At 39.3% G+C, this 23,008-nt stretch overlaps 1 protein-coding gene across 7 annotated transcripts in view; it reads right to left on the bottom strand.

Annotated features, from left to right (window-relative positions):
- The window catches only part of tnk2b (tyrosine kinase, non-receptor, 2b), a 66,514-nt gene extending 45,535 nt beyond the window's left edge, over positions 1–20,979 (bottom strand). For 6 of the 7 annotated variants that reach the window (XM_044220926.1, XM_044220931.1, XM_044220933.1 and 3 more), the window contains exons 1-2: positions 18,183–20,979; positions 7,020–7,272 (exon numbers count right to left, since the gene is read on the bottom strand). Coding sequence is in view for 1 of the 7 variants with exons in the window: in XM_044220930.1 (XP_044076865.1) it covers positions 7,020–7,037 (18 nt within the window). In the remaining 6 variants the exon portion in view is untranslated. The remainder of the gene's footprint in view (positions 1–7,019; positions 7,273–18,182) is intronic. The other variant, XM_044220925.1, reaches the window with a different exon arrangement.
- Between the last annotated feature and the right edge of the window lie 2,029 nt (positions 20,980–23,008).

The raw sequence follows: 23,008 nt of genomic DNA, 5'->3' as shown, positions 1-23,008 counted from the left end.
TCAGCTCACATGCCAAACCTGCTGTCCTGGAATGAAGACAGATCCCTGTGGTTCATTCAGTTTAAACTATGTACTATGATAGAGGGCTGAGCAACAATATAATTTCAACCAATATTATCATCATCAACTTTCAACCATGTTGTCTACTACCATATGATTTACCATCTCTAACTTAAAACTGATTGAATCTAAGATAACTGTATGAAGAGGTAGTGTTAGAGGTAACATATTGTTAGACACCATACAAACTCTTTCCTAGTTCACACCTGTAACATACCGTACAGGGGAAAAAAGCTATTCCATCTGGCGAAATGAGCAAAGTTCCCAGCTGCAGTTGTCAACTGAAACTGTGAATAATGTTCAGCTTTTGATGTATTTGGAACTATTTGCTATTATCATTTCTCCATCTGGCCACATGGGGGCAGCCTGAGGCAGTGAAAGGAAAAAGTAACATTTGAAACCGTTTTTGATGGCAGGTGTATGTACTGTAGCCCAAATCTGATTTGTTTCTTTAAAAGGCACTGTGAGCAAGAACATATTCTAAATTCTGGCTTGGCCTGATTTCATTGTATCTGGTCCTGAATGTGTGAAATGAACAATCTGACAAACAGCAGAGTTCACATGACTATTAGTCTAAATCAAGAGCTGTCATTACTCAGCACTGATGCTTGAAGAAAGGTGGATGACTAATGTAATGGAGGTGTTCAGTGGAGGAACAGGGACATTTTAAACCACACAGTTATTGCTTCAGTGCAATCAAAACTCAGTGACACAACCAGTGTGTGTATGAAATCATATTGGATCATGTTCAAAATATTTAAGTAAAGATAGTAGTAGATAGTAAGTAAGCAAAGTTATTCAGCAGAGATGAGAAAAGGCTGCAGGCTACTGCTGAAACTGATGCCAGGTTAGATGTTAATAACATATCTCTATAATGTCTGTCGGCAGCTTCCAGGGATAAAATCTCTTATTTTTGGAAAAAGCACACATACTCCCCTAGGACTGATATCGGCGTGCAGAAGTGTGCTATTTAAGAAAAAGTGACCTGTCAGCTTAATGATTTCTATCCACACACTCATCATGGCAACAGCAACGGCCTGACAGATGGCATTTTAAGAAGGACTAGGACATTACAACATACATAGCAAAATTTGTGTTGCAGGTACAAACATTAAAAATCCATATACACATTCTCATCAAATTGAAGTGTTACTAAAAATAACCTGTAATTGTAAAGTATCAAGATTTTCAAACTTTTAATGCCTTGAAATGGATCATTTAAGAGTTGTGGGAGTTTTAAGGTCCAGCGGACACCCTGTCTCATTCTCTGTTCACTGCACTGCCTGTAAGTGTGGGTGTGCAAGTATGTGTATGGGTGTGTGTGTGTGTGTGTGTGTGTGTGTGTGTGTGGGGGGTTAAATTGCATCATTACTGTCTGCAGTGGTGTTCAGTTATGTGTGTGTATGTGTGTGTGTGTGTGTCTGGTCAATATGTAAGCTGCTCTTCCGGTCCCCTCTACCCAGAAGGAGTGAGTGATTGAGCAGAGTAACAACAGATAAGAGATACAACAATACACACCCCTGTGTGGCCCTGAGTGTGAAAGAGAGACTAAAAAGATAAGGAACTGAAATGATAAGGAACGAAAATACTACAGAAAAACACACACAATGAAAATGTGATTATCATGAAGGAAAACAACACACTTAACTGAATTCAATCCTTTCCCTCAGACACACACAGGAACTTCCTGTCAGTGATACTCATCTGTCTCCATCATGATTTGTTTCTCAACATTATCAAACAAACATACAGGCTGTAACCCAGATATGTGACTGTGCTTTATGGTGTTAAACTGTGTGTGAACACTGAGCTTCTTTTATAGGCCTCTCATCATGTAAGATGTTAACCATGCATGTACTAAAGGGAAATTCTGGTATCTTTCAACCTGGGTGTTACTAATGTCATTTCTTACTTTTCTACTTTTTGACCATTATGACTATTGGTCATGATAACAACGTCGATTGGGGCAAGCATGAGCCTCCTACAGCTTTCCAAAAAACTTCAATTCAATAGAAATGTCAAACAATTGTCTTTGAGTCAGACCAAAAGTAATAGCATAGCAGATCCACTTCCATATTAACTTGCCAACTGACTTAAAAGGTCCAGTGTGTACAATTTAGGAGAAGCTATTGACAGAAATGGAATATAATATTTATCAGTATGTTTTAATTAGTGTATAATCACCTGAAAATAAGCCCTTAGAATAAGCCCTTTATACCTGCAGGAAACTGTTTGTCACAGTCTCAGTGACCTTGACCTCTGACAACCAAATTCTAATCGGTTCATCCTGGTGTCCAAGTGGACGTTTGTGCCAATTTTAAAGAAATTCCCTCATGCGTCCCTGAGATATCACGTTCATGAGAATGGGACGGACAGATGGGCAACCCGAAAACACAATGCCTCTGGTCAGGGCTATCACCAACGCGGAGGCATAAAAACAGACATTCATGTGTGGTTATTTTATCCGTAAACAACTCTAGTTGTTTAAGTTTGCTGTATCATGATATTTATCGATAGCATTGTATAAAATTACATATACCATGATAGAGGATTTTATTCATATTGACCACCCTTTTGACAGTGTAAAGCTGGGGGGTTTCTGTTTGGCTTGCTAGCATGTTATGCTATGCAGTTTGCTAGGGCAGCTATAAGGATGTCTAGGGGACTACTTTCTATCATATCGCAATTGTAATATCTATCAACATAATCGCAATATGACTTTTTTTTAGCCTGGGAACCAGATGAAACTGCAGAGCTCATGTTTCATTCGCTCTGGCAGGCACGTCTGACCCCTCTCCCATTCAAACAGATTTCTACCTGCCCCGGATTCGGTCGGGCCAGGCTAATGATTTTTACCTTTCGGATGTAAAAGCAGAGCTTGAATTTAAAACTATGGGAAGCTCTAGTCTTCTAGCATGTGGCTGTGAGTTGCCAGTGTCACAAGGTGATCTATTACAGGGTCACTTAATCAGGAAACCTGATGCGTTAACAACATGGTTAACATACAATACACTCAGAAGCGACAGACAGCATGCCAGTCCTCAGGGTAGCTGGTAATGCAATACCTGTGTATCTGTGTGGAGGAACAGAAAAAAAGAGAAAGGATAATGAGTAAAACAACAACTAAAGGTGAAAGGAGAGGGAAGCTAGAGAGAGAGTGAAAACGACAGTGAGTCGTGTGGCAGCTGGTCTGCAGGTAGATTGATTGACGAGTCAGCAGACTGGAGCAGTGGGGGGGCAGGAGGTAAGTTTGGGGTTAAAATAACACTGTCCCCTCTCCCACTTTGACTCCCAGAGGCTCCCTTTCCTCCGAGTTCTCCTCTGTCAGTCCTCCAAGCATTCAGAGACACTCGCCACAAAAAGGCGAGTGTCACTGGTCGCTGCTGCTATTCTGGGAGCTTCCTCTCCACTCCCCAACTCCCTTTTAGTCCCTTTCCTTCCATCCCCATACTCTCTGTCTTTCTTCCCACTATCACGTTTTTTTAATTTAAATCCTAAGTAACATGTAACTCAATCACTAGTTTCTAGGAAGCATGGATTCATTCTTGGAGCATCACGACCTATAATGGAACACATTTTCTTTCCACCTTCCCTTTTAATTATCTTTAACAAATGCAGGGACACAAACTACATTTTTATCTTCAGCTCATAACAGCCAGTGAAACCTAAAATTCTCGCCTAGATTTCTAGGAACTGAATCGTGGGTAGATAACTTCCAGTATGAATGTTTAGATTAGTAAACTTTGCAGGACTCATTTACTTGAATTTTCCACATAACTGGTCTTAATTTTCCACTCTACAAGTGCATCACCCATTGTCAGTTTTCAATTAAAATTATTCAATGTAAACTCAACTTTTGACACGACATGTAAATACATTTTTGTATTTCTGATTGGCGGGGGTACATGGGCTCTGCTGGGTTCAAGCCCAGCAGGGCACTCAGCCAGTTTATGGACAAGCTGTTTGCATTCAGTTGACCAAAGCAGAGGTGCCAACTCCAATCTCTAATATGTGATAACAAAAGCTCAGAATTTGCAACTGCATTCTGCTGCACTTTAGAAGACGTTAGCTTTTAAACAAACATGTGCTGCATGGTGCTTGCAGTGGATTGCTCAACACATGTGAAACAGTATCAACACTGATTTTATCATTTCTGTTCATATAAACAAAAAAAATACATGGCTTCCTGTGCAGCACTACATGTTTGTAACAGTAAGCTATCCAGTGCAGCATATCAGAAAGGGTTATGTTGTATAATGTTGCATGCTAGACTAGGGATATTTGTACAAGTCCTTTTAAAATATTCAAAACTACTTGATTAATGCTTCTAGAGGCTAAGATAAGGCTATTGTAAAGCTTGACCATGTCTTTCAGTAACACCAGTAGCACTTTTAATAAACCAGCAGCAAGTCCTGCATTTGTAATTTTAAAGTAAAAGTACAGAAATATAAGCATCAAAGTGTAAAAATATGAAAATTAAAAGTACTCATTAGACAGCAGAATGGCACCTCAGAGTGTTACATTATATTATTAGATCATTATTACTATAAGCATTACTCTGTAAGTAGCATTTTAATGTTGTAGCTGGTCAAAGTAAAGCTAACTACTCAATATTCTGCTGGGTTGTTTGATATATAACAATGTATTGTTTTATAAGTTTATGTAAAAAATCTTCATCTGAAAACTAACTGATAACTATAGCTGTTAAAGGTCCAGTGTGTAGGATTTAGTGGCATCTAGGGGTGAAATTGCAGTTTGCAACCATTTGAATACCGCTCACCTCACCCTAAACTTCCAAGCGTGTAGGAGAAACTATGGTGGCCATGAAACTCGCTAGGCTACTGTAGAAACATGGCGGTTCAACATGGCGTCCTCCGCAGAAGGGGACTCGCTATATATAAAAACGGCTTATTCTAAGTTAATGAAAACACAAAGATTCTTATTTTCTTGGTGATTATACACTAATGAAAATATACTTATGAATATTATATTCCATTTCTGCCAATACATCATTCTAAATGTTACACACTGGACCTTTAAATAGATGTAGTGGAGGGAAAGTTGAGTTGTTGTTGAGTAGAGCATCCCCTCTGGCAGAGGAAGGAGGCCTGGCCTGACCTTAACAGAAGTGTGAGATAAGCATCAAAGTTGCAGTCCACCTGCCCTCAATGCTGCTCCAATTATAGAGCAATTTACACAGCCACACACCGATGGTCTGCCTCTGATAAGTAAACAACCGGCCTGGTAGCGGCATTCGGACAATCGTGTGGTGTTTCACAAAACAAAAGCATATACAAAGTGTCAGTGAGTGCACCCACTAACACAAAGGCATGTTGGCACAATTCCTACATTCACAGGCACACATACTGCACACACACTCACATAGTCTGTTCTTCTCACTTTCGCTTTATCTCAGCTCTCAAACACACGCTTGATTATTATTTCTCTTTGTACTGAGGCTTGCAGCACCTGTCTGTCTGGCCAGCATCCTGTGCGTGGGTCTGTTTGTGCCTGAAGAACAGTGGGGTTTCTATTAAAGCCACCAGTGTGACTCTTACTTCCTCCTACTCTACCTCATTAGCTAAGAATTGTTATTCGGTGACTGTGTCCCACAAATAGAAAATAAATAAATAAATCTGGGACATGACAGATTCCCTTTGGTTACAAAAACCAAAGTCTGATGAAACAGGAAATGGATAACCACATCCAATCTTCTGCTTTTAAGCGTGTATCTGCAATGAGACCATAAAAAAACCTGCGAGATGTGAAGAATGTTCTCTTTTCTTCAACACAAACGAAAAACCAACAGTGTGACCCAAGGTGACATCATCCCAGCTATTTACTCCTCTGCATTTGAAAGGTGAATAGTTCCCATTCAGACATACAGTGAGCTGGTCTGTGGACCTCCCCGCACTGAAGAAAGCACAGTCACCGTTTGGCATGATCTCATGTCTGCATAGCTCACACACACACAGACACACACACCGAGACAGAATAACAAACAGAAAGTATGGCAGATAAACTTTCAGATACATAATCAAACTCGTGTGTGTGTGTGTGTGTTTAAACAGTGTACACTATGGCAAAAAACATGCACAGCACACAGTCACACCCAGCTGCAAAAAAAGAATAGCATTGAGCCTTCAGGTTTCTGGGATACATAATCTCCCAGGACCTAAAGTGGGCGTCCAAAATCGACACAATCATCAAAAAGGCCCAGCAGAGGATGTACTTCCTGCGCCAGCTCAGGAAGTTCACCCTACCTCAGGAGCTGCTGATCCAGTTCTTCTCTGCAATAATCCAGTCTGTTCTCTGTACAGAACATGTCCAGAGTCAGGAAACATCACTGGAGATCCATCACAGCCTGTTCCCCCTGCTCCCCTCTGGTAGGCGCTACAGAGCATTGTACGCCAAAGCAACCAGACAAGAACAGTTTCTACCCACCACCACAACACCAGGCACATAGTGTCAGGAACAATCCCTGTGCAATAACCCAGTGACAAAAACATCCATTGTACCTGTACATTTATCCCACTGTTTATGTAAATATTATTACTTTTTAAATCTACACACACTGTACATACTGTATATACTGTCATATCCTCCTACCTCATGTATATAAAGCAACCTGTTACATTAATCATATTTATTTCAGCACCATTTGCACTCTGCATCATTGCACTAATTATCTTACTGTTTACAAATGTTAGTTATTGTTTTTTGTACTTTTTAAATATATATATATCTACATAGTAGCTTAATGTTTGTCTACCTTGTTGAGCTTGTTGTCCTTGTTTTTAGCTGTAATTTATGTCTAATATGTCTGTGTATGTACATTAAAAATGCAATGAAAAACCAGAATCGAATTCCTTGTATGTGTACACATACCTGGCGAAAACTGATTCTGATACAGTGCTATTGTCTGAGATACTGAATGTATGCGTGCACAATCTTCTTACCTGCAATATTTGAGCCATAGAAACCTGGTTTTCTTTCCTGGTCTGAGTCCAACGTCTGCTCTGACACCGTAGATACTCCTCTCAGGTTGATGACAGAAGGTCAACCATGTGCAGACGAGGTCCCCCCCAGTCCATTGAGGTGAGAGTTTTCCCAGCTACAAGTCCATGGCACTGCGAGGCTAGCACACGTTCACATGATTTCATCCTCATCCATTGGTCAACAGCAAAACCAGGAGTATGTTTCAGGACTTGCCTGAAAAAAACAACAAAACAAACAAACAAAAAAAGATCATGTTGCCAGAACTGCTGTATTTCCTGTGCTGACGACAATGTGAGGCAGATAAACACCTTTACAAGTACTGGGTTTCCCCTGTCCTGAGCGACTGAAAGTGAGCACCCATGGGTTAGGGTGAGACCTAATATTGTGATGAGAGAATGAGACAGAGCCAGGACCCTGGAGAGGTGTACAGGGTTTCAACAGAAAAGGACTTGACTGCCCTGGAGGGCCCCCTGCAGACACACACTCAGGCTGCTAATAAGCACAGTTTGTTTTTCGGAAACAGCAGTTCCTACAATGCTTGGGCAGTGTCTGTTTTTTCATACCTTCCTGACATTTCACCGGGGTATATGGTATATGACAGTATTTGTGTAAAAAAATAAAAAAATATTTTTTTTAAACAATGTAAAAGCTGAGCTGGTGGTGATAGAAGTCATTGTAGCATGTATGTCATTGTCTAGCCTACAATGATGTGTCAAATATGCAATTTGCCTACTTAGTGCTGTACCGAATGTCTTTTTTTTTTTTTTTTTTTACATTTGAAGCCTCTATTGAGGTTTTCCAATTAAACTTTAAATGTCTGTTGTCATTTTATGATGTCATCACCCTAAAATCATGATAAAATCATCAAATGAGTTTTTTTATTCAATCAACAGCGTGTAGAGCCAGAACATTTTTCACATCTAACTCGGTGAAGTAAGGGTTTATTTCGACCAAACCAGAGTTGGTGGTTGTTGGAAAAGTGGAAAGACTAACCAAGACAGTTTTGGTGAGTTTTATTTGGTTTCTGTCGAGTTTGCAGTGCAAGGCAATTAAGGTAGTCTTAGTTCGGTGAAAGAGAGAAACTTGAATTCAGAAAGTGTAGGCTACGGTTGTGTTTTTCTGTTTAATAAGGAAAATAGGTGTAAGAATATCTCCTCTTTTTACATTTTGAGTTCATTTTGTTTATTTATTAGACTAGTGAAGCTAAGAGAGCTTGTGGAACATGTGCCGCCACACACACACACACACACACACACCTGTGCGAATATGTAGACAATCGCCTGTTGCTGGGCTGACAGTGGCCGGTTAGAAAACTTAAACTTAATGCTGATCTTCATGTAAATTACTTTTTTTCCCCAAACAGACTATATACACACAGTATAAACATCATTCAATTTTGGGATATAAACACATAAAATCAACCACTTTAATGCAATTATATTATGGTTTAATGTCTGCTAGTCTTAGTTTTGCTTTCTTCCTGTTTCAAGGGAAATGATACCTACCATCTATTGAGATGAAGCAGAAGCCAAGCTTTCAGCAACAACCATCCACCCACTCACACTTTACACATGACCAAACAGAGCACTGGCAACACCTGAACTAAAGAAACCACAGAGATGAGTAATTTTCTCATAATAACGCCACTGCAAAACTGAAAAGTGAAACCATTCTGGTCAGATGAATCTGATGAATCTACAGTGTATCACCTCGGAGCACAACTCAAGTTCATACATAATTTGATCCTGAAATCCTGAAAACCCAAATTAAAAGAACACGAGACTCTATTTCCCTGTAGCCTGCTGAATCAATAACCTACAGTAGGCTACAACCGGAAACAATTTCCAGTGCTTGATGTGAATTGACTTGACATGGTTCCAAACCAGGTCTGGGGGCTGTGGTAGGAATGCCTGAGGGGCCCTGTGAAGGAGAGGGCAGTATGAATGAATCAATGCAATTCACACGGACACACGAGGATACAGTCCACCCACCACCTAGTAAAGTAGCTGACTGGGGCCTACAGTGCCAGAGGAGAAGCTCACAACAGGGAGAAACACCAAGCTATTCTTCCTCCCTGCATACGCTTCACAAATGACCCCTTTGTCTGTGAGAAAAAAAAGACTACGTATGTAACTGTGGACGGTGAAACACAAGCACGCTGGACAGTAACACACACCAATCACATACAAGCTCATAGACGTAAACTATAAACAAATACACACACACACACACTCAACAGTCTGGCAGCCTTTAACTGGGATGTCATTCATTTATCGACACATGCAGTATTCATGCGTTAGTAGCTCAGGCTGAAACAGTAAGCTGCATCTTTTTCTATTGACAACAATCTGTAACATGCCAGAGGGCAACATCACACGATCCCAAGCGGATTTTACATTTTTGTTACGCAACTCTGTCAGTGGGCAGGGCAGGGAGGAGAGGGTAGTTTATGGCTGCAGCCCCCACCCTGGCACATAAAGACAAACAAACACCACCCAGTCCCTAGAGAGTGTATGAAAGGCCAAAAATAAACTGCACAAACACAGTCAAGCACAGAGGCCACTTAAAACACTATAAATGTACAAGAAACATAGCTCAGCAAAAGAGTGGTGTTTACTAATATGCACTGAATTTAATGCCAGTCAGTCAGTCCACCACTTTGGTCCAGACATGACATTTTGTACAGACATTCATGGTCCGCAGAGGATGAATCCTACTGACTTTGACTCTTTGACTCTTCCTCTTGCATCACCAGAAGGTTGATATTTGTGGTTTCAAGTGAAATGTCTTGACAACTGTTACATGGATTGCCATGAAATTCGGTACAGACATTCATGTCCCCCTCAGGATAAATTGTAACAACTTTGGTGATCCCTTAACCTTTCATCTTGCGGCATCACTAGGCCAAAACTTTAATTTGCCATTACTTTGGTTTATGACCAAATACCTGAAAAACTAATCATATTCCTATTCCAATTTGTGTTTAGTGCTAACTGGCAAATGTTAGCATGCTAACACGAAAGATGGTGAACAAGGTAAACATTATCCCCTAACCATCTGCATGTTAGCATTGTCACTGTGAGCATGTTAGCATGCTGATGTTAGCATTTAGCTCAAAGCACCACAGTGCCCAAGTACAGCCTCCCATGACTATAGACCTTGTTTTATACATCAGTGTGTGTATTTCCTTTCTTATGTTGTCTCACTTCTGATGTCTGTCCTCTTTAATTACAGTATAACCAGTTAAAGATACTGGACTGTTGGCTAATTGTTTGTTTGAACATCAGATTGAACATTTGGTAGCTATTGTTTTTATGTTGAAGCACCACTGGAGATTGGTGTTCAACTGCCTTGCTTGTTGGCACCTCATCAGTAGTCAGCAACCGACGTGGCGAGAGTATTCGACTTAAAATGGTGACCTTGCAGTCAACATATCAAGCTTACATGATGCAAATTAAGTCTGAAACAGAGCAAAATTTGTCCTCTAGTCCAACTGTATGAAACTTACAATAGTGATACCAGTTCACCACTAAATGTTACAAGAGAATCTGTACATGTTGCACCATTACTAAAATAATATTGGTACATAAAAGCTCATGTCTCATCGCTCTTTGCCTTTTTAATTAAGCTTATAATTAACCAGGATTGGTCAGGCTGAATAGAAAGCCTTCCTCCCCTGTCTTTTCCATTGCAGAGTCACTGCTGATTCATTCACTTCACTGTCAACAGAAGTCTTTCATTCATACTGCCTCCCCACACTGATGAAGTCAACATGGCACCACTCACCAAAAAAAAGTGTTTTGAATTGCATCATCTTCAGTTTACCAGGACCTCTTGAACACTGACAATGGTCTTTGTCTTAGACTGTGCTATATGTTAAACTTGTCTACTAACCGTTTATACAGCAAAAAGTTTTTATACCAACAACAACATATCAGGTACTCATGACACTAGCTTAACAATAGAATTAAAAGTTAATATAGATGTGTAATATATTTAACAGAACTGATCTTGTTTTGATGATGTTTCTATAATAATGTTTCAAAATAAACTACATTGGAACATGTCACCCAGTGCAACAGTGTGGCTCATTGATGGGTTTTTAAATGGTTTTTGGCACGGAAGAATAAGCTAAACGGAAATTAACTAGTAGCTAAATCTGGTGCAGTGCATCTCTTCTCTTTGTATGGGAGTAATGGTTTTTGTACATGGTCCCAAATGAGTCAAATAGCTTCAAGTCTTCATATTATGTAATTGTTTGCATTCAGCTCATAAAAACAATGAACAGTCAAGCAAAGTCCGAAGCAGCACTGGAAAACTTTGTGCACACTGACATCTTATCCCCCAGCTGTCATTCTTAATTACTGACTAGCAGTATAAGCTACAGCTTGAACTGCTCTGAGTCATCAAGTGTTTTCGAACGTTCTTTACTCATGCAGGAAGGTGGTGCAACACTCCTGCAGATTGTGACATCCTGTTTGGGAGTTGGCACCGGCCGCATTTTTGACACTATTTCTGTATTGCTAACTGCTCCCTGGGCATCAAGCCAGTATTGACTCTCAATCCATCTTACATGTCCATCAGTCACCTGTAATCATAGTTTTAATGCTAACATCTTTAGAGGTCTGGCAGAAGAGTCTGATTCCTTTCTTGTTCAAAGACCCTTTTTCAAGGAGGATGCACCTTGGTATCCATTTTGATACATACATCATTACGATGACGGAGCACAGGAGTGGTGGCTCTATAGAATTCAGCTTCTTCATTTCTATAATTATTAACACAACAGACTACAGCTAATTCTGTCATAAAAGCTGCTGAAGTTTACTCCCTTTCTAATGCTTTATTTGTCTCATGTTTGACATTGAAAAATCCTATTGATATTTAGTCAGGGTCATCATATAAAGCCGGTAGCAACATCAATATGTTGAACTGTAGCTGCGCTTCAAATTTGCAGTTTTCTTGTGAGCCAACACCAACCAAACTGCTTCATAAAACTACAATAATATAACAAAATAATTCAAAACACACAAGCCTGTGTCTCCGCTGCACCTGTAAACCAAATGAACAATGGAATCTAACTGTCGACCCTTTATGTAAGGCGTTAAATCAGTACCAGTCCTACAATCGTGGCCTGTCTGTCTGTCTGTCTTTAGTGAGGAGAGCATGACTGACTTTGTGTCAGTAAAAGTGTTTAACTGCATTTATGTCATATGACTGTAAGCCTCATCCTACTGGTTCAGTAACTAATGGAACATCCTGCAAGTATGGTAAACGTTCCTATTAAGCCCACGTACCACTTGCAACTGCTGAGTCAAATAAAAAAGAAACTATATCATAATTTTTGCTGTGTGATGTTTCTTCCAATAAAGCTGCTTGTTACATAAATGACACTTTTTATTTTAAGCCAATCAGATTTGTCGATATTGAGTTATCGAAGCACATGTGTGACATGTCCCTGCTGATCCCAGATGTTGCAAAAAAACTTTGAATGGACGGGTGATTTTGGTATCCTCAGAAGAAAACATTTTTTGCATATTTCTACTCCTATTTTTGATAAGTACTCATTTATTATCAAATTTAAGTGATTAGTGTTTTAAATAAGACATATGTTAGAAATTGACTTGAATTAGAAATATTGTTTCTTTCAAAATGAAAATATGAGTTTCAGCATGCCAGCAAATAGACCACATGCTGCATCAATACAGTAGCTGCATAGTAAGGTCCATTGTAATGACATAAACCATGATAAGCATGTACAGTTTACATCTTTGTATGCAGTTTATAATATACTGATAAATAGACAATAAATGAGTATGTTTATCTTTATATATTTTTTAATTAACATTTACACCTGGTGGCCTTAAAGGGGACGCTAGCAAAAAATAAATAAAATCACACTGTCTGAGATGGATGTTAATGAGTATAGCTAATTACTTCTCTGCATGATCAATTTATACTTCTCATGTTATATTAGTGCACCATGTATAGATTTATTTCATATAGTTGTTTTTTTTAATGTGCGTACAATAAAATATTATTTTAACCAAAAATTGATTGATGTTCCCTTTAAGCACTCCTGCTGCCATTAAGCCCACTTGACTGTTTCAATGGGGATTTTCTCCCTTTTGACCATTGAACCATTTTCCTCCATAATTTTGACCTCACCTGATGAATCAGCTCCATAATTCAGATAATTAACACCCATATTTATTCATATATTATATATGTGATGTCACCTCAAAGAGCATAGGCCTACATTTAGCCTAGGAGAAAGTAGGAAGGGCAGAAATGTTGACATCTTTCTTGTTTATTTTGCTTAAGTTATAGGCTTATGATACATGAGCTTCAAGATGTTGTGACTCCTCACAATCAACTGTATGTTTTAATGTTACTCCATAATCAACTGAATGGTTTTAAAAATGTTTTTTTAGAATGTTTTCAAACCACTAGCCTAAATGTTTAAAACATTAGAAAATCTATTTAAGTTTTGTTTAATTGTAAATCCTAAAATTAGAAGAATTAGAATCTTTAGAACATCAGTACTGAACCTGCAACCTGTTTTTCCTTCAGTCAGTCTGTCTTTAGAAATATTCATAAAAACACCTGCACTTTCAACCAGCTGGCTGGACCAACATTTTTGGCATGACAGCACATATTGAAAGATGAAGTATTGAAGAGTTATTTCCACTATAGTTTTGATTTTGTTCGTAAATAGTTTGTTGGCTACATTCCAAAGAAGACATGTTGTAAGTTTAGCCTTTTCTGCTTTGACCCGGTTACTCAAGATAATCCACAGACCTTGTTGTGAGCAGTTTCATGTAGGAACTATCGGTAGTAAGAATATAGTTCCTACATGAAACTGCTTACAACAAATCTGTGGATTATCTTGAGTAAACGGGTCATGATTTCTGGAAAGAGACATTGCTGTTGAGTTCAACTGTATTTTTTGGCACTTTGAGCACCACAAGCCTAGGTCCATATAGTCCAATTATATAAAAAAAAAATGCAGACATCTCATCATTTATCAACAGTCTATTATACGCAAGAGACCTGGACTTTACCCTGTCGAAAAACAGTGGGTCAATCTGATTTTATAGACAAACACTGAGAACCATTAAGATTAATTGTACCAATAAAAAAAATCAGTTATGTGCATAAGTATTACATAATGCCAAGCATAAAACTATGAGAATTACTCAGATCTACAGATAATGACAGCTATTATGGCAAGCTGGTAGTGTGTGTATGATGTGACAGGTGTGTGGGTGTGTGCGAGGAGCAGAGATAGAGGGAAGGATAAAGAATGTTTGCGCTTCAAGCATAATGAAGATACAATACTGACAATCCCTCATGCTTGTTGTAACTTCTCTATGAGGATGAGTGTGTGTGCTGGGCACAGCTGAGGTGGCTAATTTACAGAATAGGAGGTAGAGAGGTTTGTTTTGATGCCCTCAGGCCTCGTATCTGACACCAGGTGTGCGTGCGTGCGTGCAAACACAGCAAGTGGGAACAACACAAGCTAAGCAGCATATTCTGTCTTTCTGAAGTCCAAAACATATTTTCTCTACTTGCAGGTATTTTATTCATCCTGTGGGATCTAATTTCTTGGATGAGAACTTTTATATACTGCAGCTTCACAAAATATGGAGAAAAAAAGATGAAGTTTTAGCATGTAAAATACACAACTACAGTGAGGTTCAAACTCAAGGGTCCGAAGACGCTTGCTGATCTTATTTAACTAATTTAATCTACTGAAAACATTCCCCAGACTTACAAGTTTCCTCGTGATGAGGATCATTCTGCACTAATTATAAGGCATATCTGCAGTCTTTGCATTCATATTTATTCCCTATTTGTCTTTATATAAAATATAAGTGTTGTAATTATGCCGTCACTGGTGAGGAGTGCTATATATTTGCTATTTGTCAAAAAAAACAGAAGTTGTAGCCTGGACAGGGAGGTTTATATTCACTGTGTAAGCCTACTTTGAGTTACACCAGGCATATTTACTTGCAGAGAGGGCGAAGCAGGATAAGTACTTTGACATTCGTTCACAGCCGACATTTTGACTCGTCATAGTAGGAAAAGCACAGGTGTTACTGGTATTATTAATGATTGCTCCGTTCTATTCAAGTGTCCCAGTGAACCATGACAGCAAGCAGCTATAAATTGAATTCAGCCTTAATTTATGTTGTTATCATTTACACCTGTGCTTTTCTTACTGTGACATTTAAAAAAAATGCACAGTATTTTGCTCCTTCCCACCACGCAGCCTCATAAACTGACTAACCAACTAGTAAGAAATATGCGCATCAGGCACCCGCCGCGGTGTGACTTCGGTTTTGCCAATAGAACTAAATATGGTCCGACTTTACGGCTCAAATACGGCCCTGAGTAGGCAGCAGGCAGGTCGTTAATGGTTGGCCCCATGTCGATGTGCCGCTAGGAATGAAAGCGACTGCCTCTTTTCAGCTCCATCTGCTCTGTTATGCTAATATTATGATTCACACCCACTTCCCCAAAACACTTCCTTTATCTTGCTATTGATTACTTTAATAAATTAGTCTGAAATGAATAATTAGGCTAATCCAATTTTTCAGAATTACTGTTAGTAGTCTAATTATAAAAACGTTTGAATTTAACAGACTTGTTACACGACTTAATTAAACAGAACAAGCACATACATTATTATTTTTCATTTTAACTGAAAAAAAATCTAATTTTTCCACAAACAAATCTACACAACACATGCTGTACATACAAATTATACAAGTCAGTACAAATATTGCAAATCTCATTCTTTCATGACTCTGTGCTGGCAGTCTCTAGCACACACAATGTCATATCTGGCATAACTAGAGGGGAGGTGGAAGCCAGCAAAGACGGTGTCCAGTGGTAGTGAGGTGAGAGACATGAATTGGTACATGAACAGAAGCAGAACTCCACAGGACGAGTCACAACCGGCTGCTGGGACTTGATCTCAGTTCAGCCTCCCAGGAAGTTCCTGTGGAACCTCTTCAGTCATCACTTTCTTGAGTTTTCCTCGTTTGGCTCCTTCAAAAGACAATTACGCAACAATTTTATTAATGATCCAACTATTGGAAATTGAAAGATGCTGTGTGTATTTTTAGTCTGCATCACACGAGTACTTTTTTTTTTTTTTCCTCAGCTCCAGCCATTCTAAAGCCACTTCTGATCCAAACCGAGCTCACTTTATCTCTGACACCAGCTGCTCATCACGAACATTCACTCCCATCCATCCATCCAACAGCACCACAAACATCCGAGTCCATCCAAAATGCTTCGCCTACAAACATCAGATGAAATCTTACAATCAGACAAATATAAAATATCAAGTTAAAATGGTTAAGTTTTGAAAAATAAATTAGTTTTACAGGGGGAAAAAAACTAACCTTCCCTCCATCAAAGCAGTTGTCCAATCAGGTAAAATCATTCCCTCAGTGTCCTCAGGAGGGGTCAAATCCACTAAAGTGAGACTCTGAAGTGTTGCCATCTTTGACTCGGGGTCCTCTTCCTCTAGATCTGAGTTGCAGTCAAGAAAACAGTGATTAAAAATCTAGAACAAGTGAAAAAGCTGTAAAAATGTAACCTTCCAATCATGTAGGCTCACTTGAATGTGTGTGTAATCTCAACCAATTAGTCAATTCTGTGAAACATTCAGCCTGTAATCAAAGATCGAACCCACAGCCATCTACTGGTCTCATTAGAGTCTCATTATCAGTCTACAAAGCTGTAAATGTAGGATTGGGGAAAAATACCAGAGTTATGGTACACACCTCAGAATCTAAGGATCTGAGGGTTGCAGGAACTAGTTAGCAGACTACCAACACTAACAGCGGGTCAGGCTAATGTTAGCCACTTAGCTTCATTTACAGGTAAACTGAACTCTGAAAGTAAAACTATAAAAATGATGCCTTCTACGTGTAACAATAAATAAAGCTCAAATGCAGCAACTTACCATCTTTTTCTCAAAGTGTCCTTTTGATGAATGCAGCTGAAGAATCCTTCAGAAAACACAGAAAATTCAAGCCAACTTGCAACTGGGACTTTTGAAAATGCCGCCTGACTTGTAAATCTACACACCATTGGCTGTTTTTGGTACAACCCGAAGCAAACATGGAACCTGATAAGACAGTTAAATAGTTCATCACAATGAACATAATTGGACAATCACCTTGTCCACTTTCTTTACACCTAGGTAGAAAGGATTAATAGTGTCTCCTCCCCTTCTGTAATTTATTTATAACTTCTTACATTCAATTTGAGCAACAATAGAACGGAGTGAAGTGGCACTGTCATTTTAATTTGAAATGTCTCCATCACCATGCAGTTCTCCTCTATTGCTTGTATAAGGAAATATATACAGACGTGTGACTGGCCGTCGGCTATTCAGGCATGTACATGGCTGCCCCATTGAATCCACTGAGACAAATCATTTTAAAACAAAGAACAGAACAATGAAAGGACAGCACTGTGCAGGGCTTAGAGAAAAACATTTCATGTTAAAATGATTTAAAGAGCATTGCCTGCACCAAACACCCACATTTTGAAACTAGTTAAGTCAAGTCACCTGCGCAGGGTTTTTTGTTTTTATTTTATTTATTTATTTTTCTAAAGAGAAAATACTTAAGCCTGACAGGACGATTAAAAAGTCATTTTTGTTTCTGTTTCATACGGTAATTTTATCGTCATTATATTTTAATTAAACCGTTCATTTTGTGTTTTATCTTATTTTGAACTTTTTCAGTGTAGTCAGTAGTCAGTACAATGCCAGCATGTAGCCTCACCTTGTCCCGCGGCTTTCAGTCAAAAAAAAGGAGAGTTTTGTAGCTAACGTGCGCTAATGTGCGCCAAACTTTACCCGCAGACGGTCCACCAGAATGCGGCACGGCAAACAAACTTAGCAACCGGCCCGATATTGCTTTCATGCTGGGTAACATTACATTAGACGAGTCTGACAAGTGACTAAACCACAAATTAGCACCTTCTGTACTGTACTACATTTTCATTGCTAACACTCTCGAACGGAAATGACTTTTAAAAAAAAAAGTCTAATTATGTTTTCTGTGTGCTACATAAGTCTTTCCAGTGAGCGCACCTACCTGTCAATCTCAGCTCCTGTCACTTGCTGTCACCTCTTGTTCCGGTGTTTTGGCACTCCGACAAACCGGCTACAAGTTCACACGTCCTGACATCTGTAACGCTTTAAAGGGCCTCGGCCACGGCGTGAATGAGACTAAAACTGAGTAAAGTTTGCACCAGTCCGTGCTGAATGGTTCACTTGCACAACAGCACTGTCCGAAAACACAGTCGGGGTTTGAGCGCTGTGGCTGCTGGCGTCAGTTCTTTGCGGTCTTTGTACAACACAAAGATCGTCTGTGCGTTTGAAGATGGATCACTCCAATAAGCGAAAACAAACTGGCTCTTGTTTGTGCACTTGTTCCTGTCTGCAAATGCACTTAGTTTATTAGTTAGTTAAATTATTTACTTGGCTTGATTCCTAAGCTTTAAATCAACCTTTTTAGCTTCAATTTACTCATTTATTATCCTATAAGTAAAAGCAAAAATACACATGTTATTAGTGCTACATATTGTTATTACATATTTCTTCTTGCCACACTACAAGAAGGACCAGCATTCAGATTACTTTTTTGCATGTCGCTCCTGTGCTTATGTACATTTCCTCACTGGTGTTGGAGTGGTCGACTGCCAACATTTACATATTTCCCATTGTTTTATTTTTATTTTATGTTTCTTCTCATTTCATTGAATCTAAGACTGTGGTCTGCATTTCCTCCACCGCTCTTCGAGATGGTGTTTGCTGCAGCAGGAATCAGTAGCGAAGTGAGAGCTCTTTGTTTCTCTCACATCTCTGGTACACATTCAGGCTGTCAGCCCACTCTTAAAGGAACATGCCAAAATTTTGCAATATGACTACACTTGGTGACTGCAGCTTATACATACAAGTTTAGTGCTTTGGTTTGTAACATGTATTCAGACATATCATTTTAAATCATGGTTGCTGTTTCACCCACAAGCAGTACAATATTATTGGTACTCCAAGCTGAAGTACAACAAGTGATGGGATCCTATGGTAAATAATTCCCCTCACAAAAACCCTCTCAGACTTTTGACAGGAAAAGGTGTGGGACCCTCTAATGGTCACCTCCTATTTAAATCCAAACTTTCACCTCATGAATAACTATACTTTAGTGAGAGACTAAAGGTAACAGTTGGAAAGCTTCAAATTGAAAAAAAAACAAATGGTTTATTTTGTCTCCATCATCTGGTCAAAGATTGTCACAACAGCAATTCTTTTCTGGATTGTGCTGGTCAGGTCCTCTAACAAAGGGATCTGCACTGGTTGGATGGGCATCACTGGTGAAAAACAAGAAAGAATATTAAAGATCCCCTCTAGATGTGTTTTAAGACACAGAAATACTCTGCTTTGAACAATAATTTGTGTCGGATATGTTTTTTCCACAAAAAAAGTTCAATTACCTTCTTAAGATTTCTTTAAATTACATCTAGTCCTTCTTCCTTATTGAAAAATCTAGAATCTGTGAATATGCAAATATTTTAATGTCATTGTCCATTCTCAGTGTACAGTATGTGCACTAGGCTTCATGTTTCCTCATCACACTAAGTTGCATACTTGACCACGATTAACTGTAACATTTCCATCCAACTGTTTTTGTGCAGTTTTTCAATGTTTGCACCAAAACCTGGGTGGAAACGTCAGAAATTTGATTAAAAAGGCAAAAGATTTTACTTTTGTTTGCAGCGGAGAGGTTGGCAAATGGAAAAAGATTAAGAAAGGCTTATGGAAACATATTGTTTTCACATGTTGACAGTGCTGTACATGCTTCTTCTACTGTATACAAAGCCAGTCAGCGTTTCATGCCTCCACTCTACCAGAGAGCCTGAGAATAAAGAATACAGCCGGGTGTAGGCACGGCCAAATGAACCTGCACCCTGGAGCAAAAATGAGCTGCAGTATTACTAATGTGTACAGTATTCCTATGTTGGCCCCAGATTTTCTGAGGTCATTTTATTAAACACAGATTCATTTAGAAATATGCATCATGTAAGCACAGTATCAGCTCAAGTAACAAAGGTCTTAAAACTAGATTTTGATATAGGGCCCCTCTTCAACACTTGTATATAAAGCAGCACACAGTTGAAAGCCCTGTCATGGCAGTTGATATTGTGCTTCAGTAGCGTACATCCCCATACTCCCAAACAGAGTTACAGTTAGTCAGATTACCACACAGCAATTGCCACACAGTGAAGCTGGGGCGGTGGGGCCCCCCTGGGCTCCTCTGTATCATCCCAGTGGCAAACAAAAGCACCACAGGGTACACGTGGATCAGAAGAGACAAATTCACTGCTTTGGGTGGGAAGCAGCACTGAGATGCCATGCTGTATAACTTTGGGGCTTAATTAATTGTCACTTTTATCATGTCCTCTGGGACTATATATTCTCATAGTTGATGGAAGCATGCACGGATTCACATTTACTGTCTGCAGAGATTTCTATTCATTATTTTGTATTTAAAAAATACAAAAAAAAATACAGAGTAGAACTTGACACAGTTAAACTGTCAACATGGTTCATTCTGGGTTTAACCTTGTAATTGTGCTTCTGGGTCAAGATGGCCTGAATTGTAGTGACCTGGCTGTGTGTGTTCACCATTATAGTGATCAGGTGCTGCAGGAGTGTCTTTCAGTGTATTGAGCCAATGAAAGATCATACACAATCACATACACCTACTGTGTATAAGTGATTGTGTTTGTTGGTGGCTTTTCTACAAAGTACTTGTAATACATCCAGTTGTTGTGGTTTTGGGGTTTAGTTATGTTCTTTCCTGCTTATTTTGTAAGTGTTCTGCCTCATGTGTCTCGTGTAGTTTTACTTCCTGTCTTTGTTTGCTTTTCCCACCAGTTCTGATTATTTACCCTGCCCTGATTAATTTCACCCGTGTCTCCTTTTCTCCCTTTACCTGAGTGTATTTTAGTCTGTGTACTTCCTTTGTCAGTTCGTCTTGTGTTTTGGACTTTCTGCCTGGTATTTGGATGTGTTTGCCTGATTTGGACTACCCTTTGGTTTTGATCTCTGCCTGCCTCACCATCACATAAGCCTCTTGCTCTCCAATAAATCATTGAACTTTACCAGCTCTGCCTCGGTACCTGCGTTTGGGTCCAACCCGTTGTATTCCCAGTTTTCCCTGCTTGATAACCGTGTATGTGTGCACGCACACATGAGAGACTTGAATCATAATGCTGAAGAAAATGCCAGACCTCCTCTCCAGCAGTTCCCACTGCCACACTATGGGATGGAGTGGCAACAACAAGGTCCTGCTTTTCCTATTCCCTATGCTGTTCCGCATCCTGTTCATTATGCTTATACCCGTGCTTTTCCTTGTGATGATCCTTCTACTTTTCTTCTTGCTGCTGCTTATGATGAGCCTGCTTTTCTTGACCCTCACCCTGTTAACTCTGCTCCTCATGATGCAACAGCCCTGGAAAACAACCCACAACTTCTTCTACTACTTGAGCTCCTGCCATTCACTCAATACGGACAAAAAAGGTAAGTATGAGCCTTTTAAATTGTAAGCAAGATACTTAGAATAGGCTACAATCTAAAGACAAGAGTAATATGATTGTCGAAAACCTGTTTATCCATATAAAATCTTTTATTCAATAATTCAACAATTGTCTTACTAACTATTCTTGTCTTACTATACTTTTATCTTACTCCATCGCCTCTTCACTGTGGACAGAAGGTAAGGACAAGCTTCTGACCTAGAATAGGCTATAATATAACAAAATGCTATTGTGTAAACTAGCTGTATTCCACACCTGTGTATTCATACAATATCACGTATTTAGTCATTCAAAGATTCATTGTTCCCTCTCTTACTCCACCACCTGAGCTGCTGCGGTTCACTGTGGACAAAGAGGTAAGTTCAGGCTCATGCCTTTGTGCTAGTAGGGTAAACGCATAAATGACAATGAGTTTTTGTTAATGCAGTTACTGGTCACTTCACTCAAGTCCTCAAAATGATGACGTTATGTACATCCCACCAGATCAGAAGGACGGCTGACCACAGGACAAACTGGAGAGCAGTGGTTATTTGTGTTTCAGTCGAGTTTAGGATTAGAAAAATAGTAATGTTAACATATGCAGATGATTTCTTATAGCTAATTTCTTTAAATATATTTCACTGCTCCAACAGTCAGTGTAAAAGATGAAGCCTATGAATGTTTTCTAGACCAAAATAACTTACACCTGTGACAGATAAATATTAGAGTTGATTTAGTCTGCAGGCCTGCACTTAATAGTCCATTTGTATAACTACAATATTGGACAGTGATGCTGACAGCAGACAGGGGGAAATAAACTTTATATTAACTTTTGCATTCATTATATTTCCTTCTTACATAAAACAAAGCACAAACATTGTTTCTTGCTTGCGACACCACAGGGCAGGACTCCTCTTGTGTCTTTGGCAATCCTGGGGCCCGTGACAGAGGACGTCAGCCAAACCACTCAAAGCCAGCCTCACAGCAGTCCACTGCACACTTAACTGGTTTGGTGTTGCATTCAATAAAACATTCAGCAATCTAAAGTGATACAGTGTATTAACTTCAGTGATGTCTGGTTAATGTGAAGCTTTTTAAATAGTGACTCAGTTGCAGGTGTCATAACATTTGAGTGTCTAAGCTGCTCCTGAAACATCTTTGCCACCAGGAGCCTCTTTCAACATGCAGGTATACGGAGTCATCTGGATTCCTTTCCAGAACCCCAAACTTAAATCAGCCAATATACAGATTAAAGCCTTGCTACTAACAGTCCTGAGAAACAAAGATCAGGGGAGCAAGAAGACGATGGCATTAGACAGGTTGTAAGCACTTCAGAAAGGAG

Source organism: Siniperca chuatsi, linkage group LG13 (genome assembly GCF_020085105.1).
Source record: "Siniperca chuatsi isolate FFG_IHB_CAS linkage group LG13, ASM2008510v1, whole genome shotgun sequence".
In the NCBI taxonomy this organism is placed as follows: domain Eukaryota; kingdom Metazoa; phylum Chordata; class Actinopteri; order Centrarchiformes; family Sinipercidae; genus Siniperca; species Siniperca chuatsi.
This window is presented reverse-complemented; position numbering and strand designations above follow the sequence as displayed.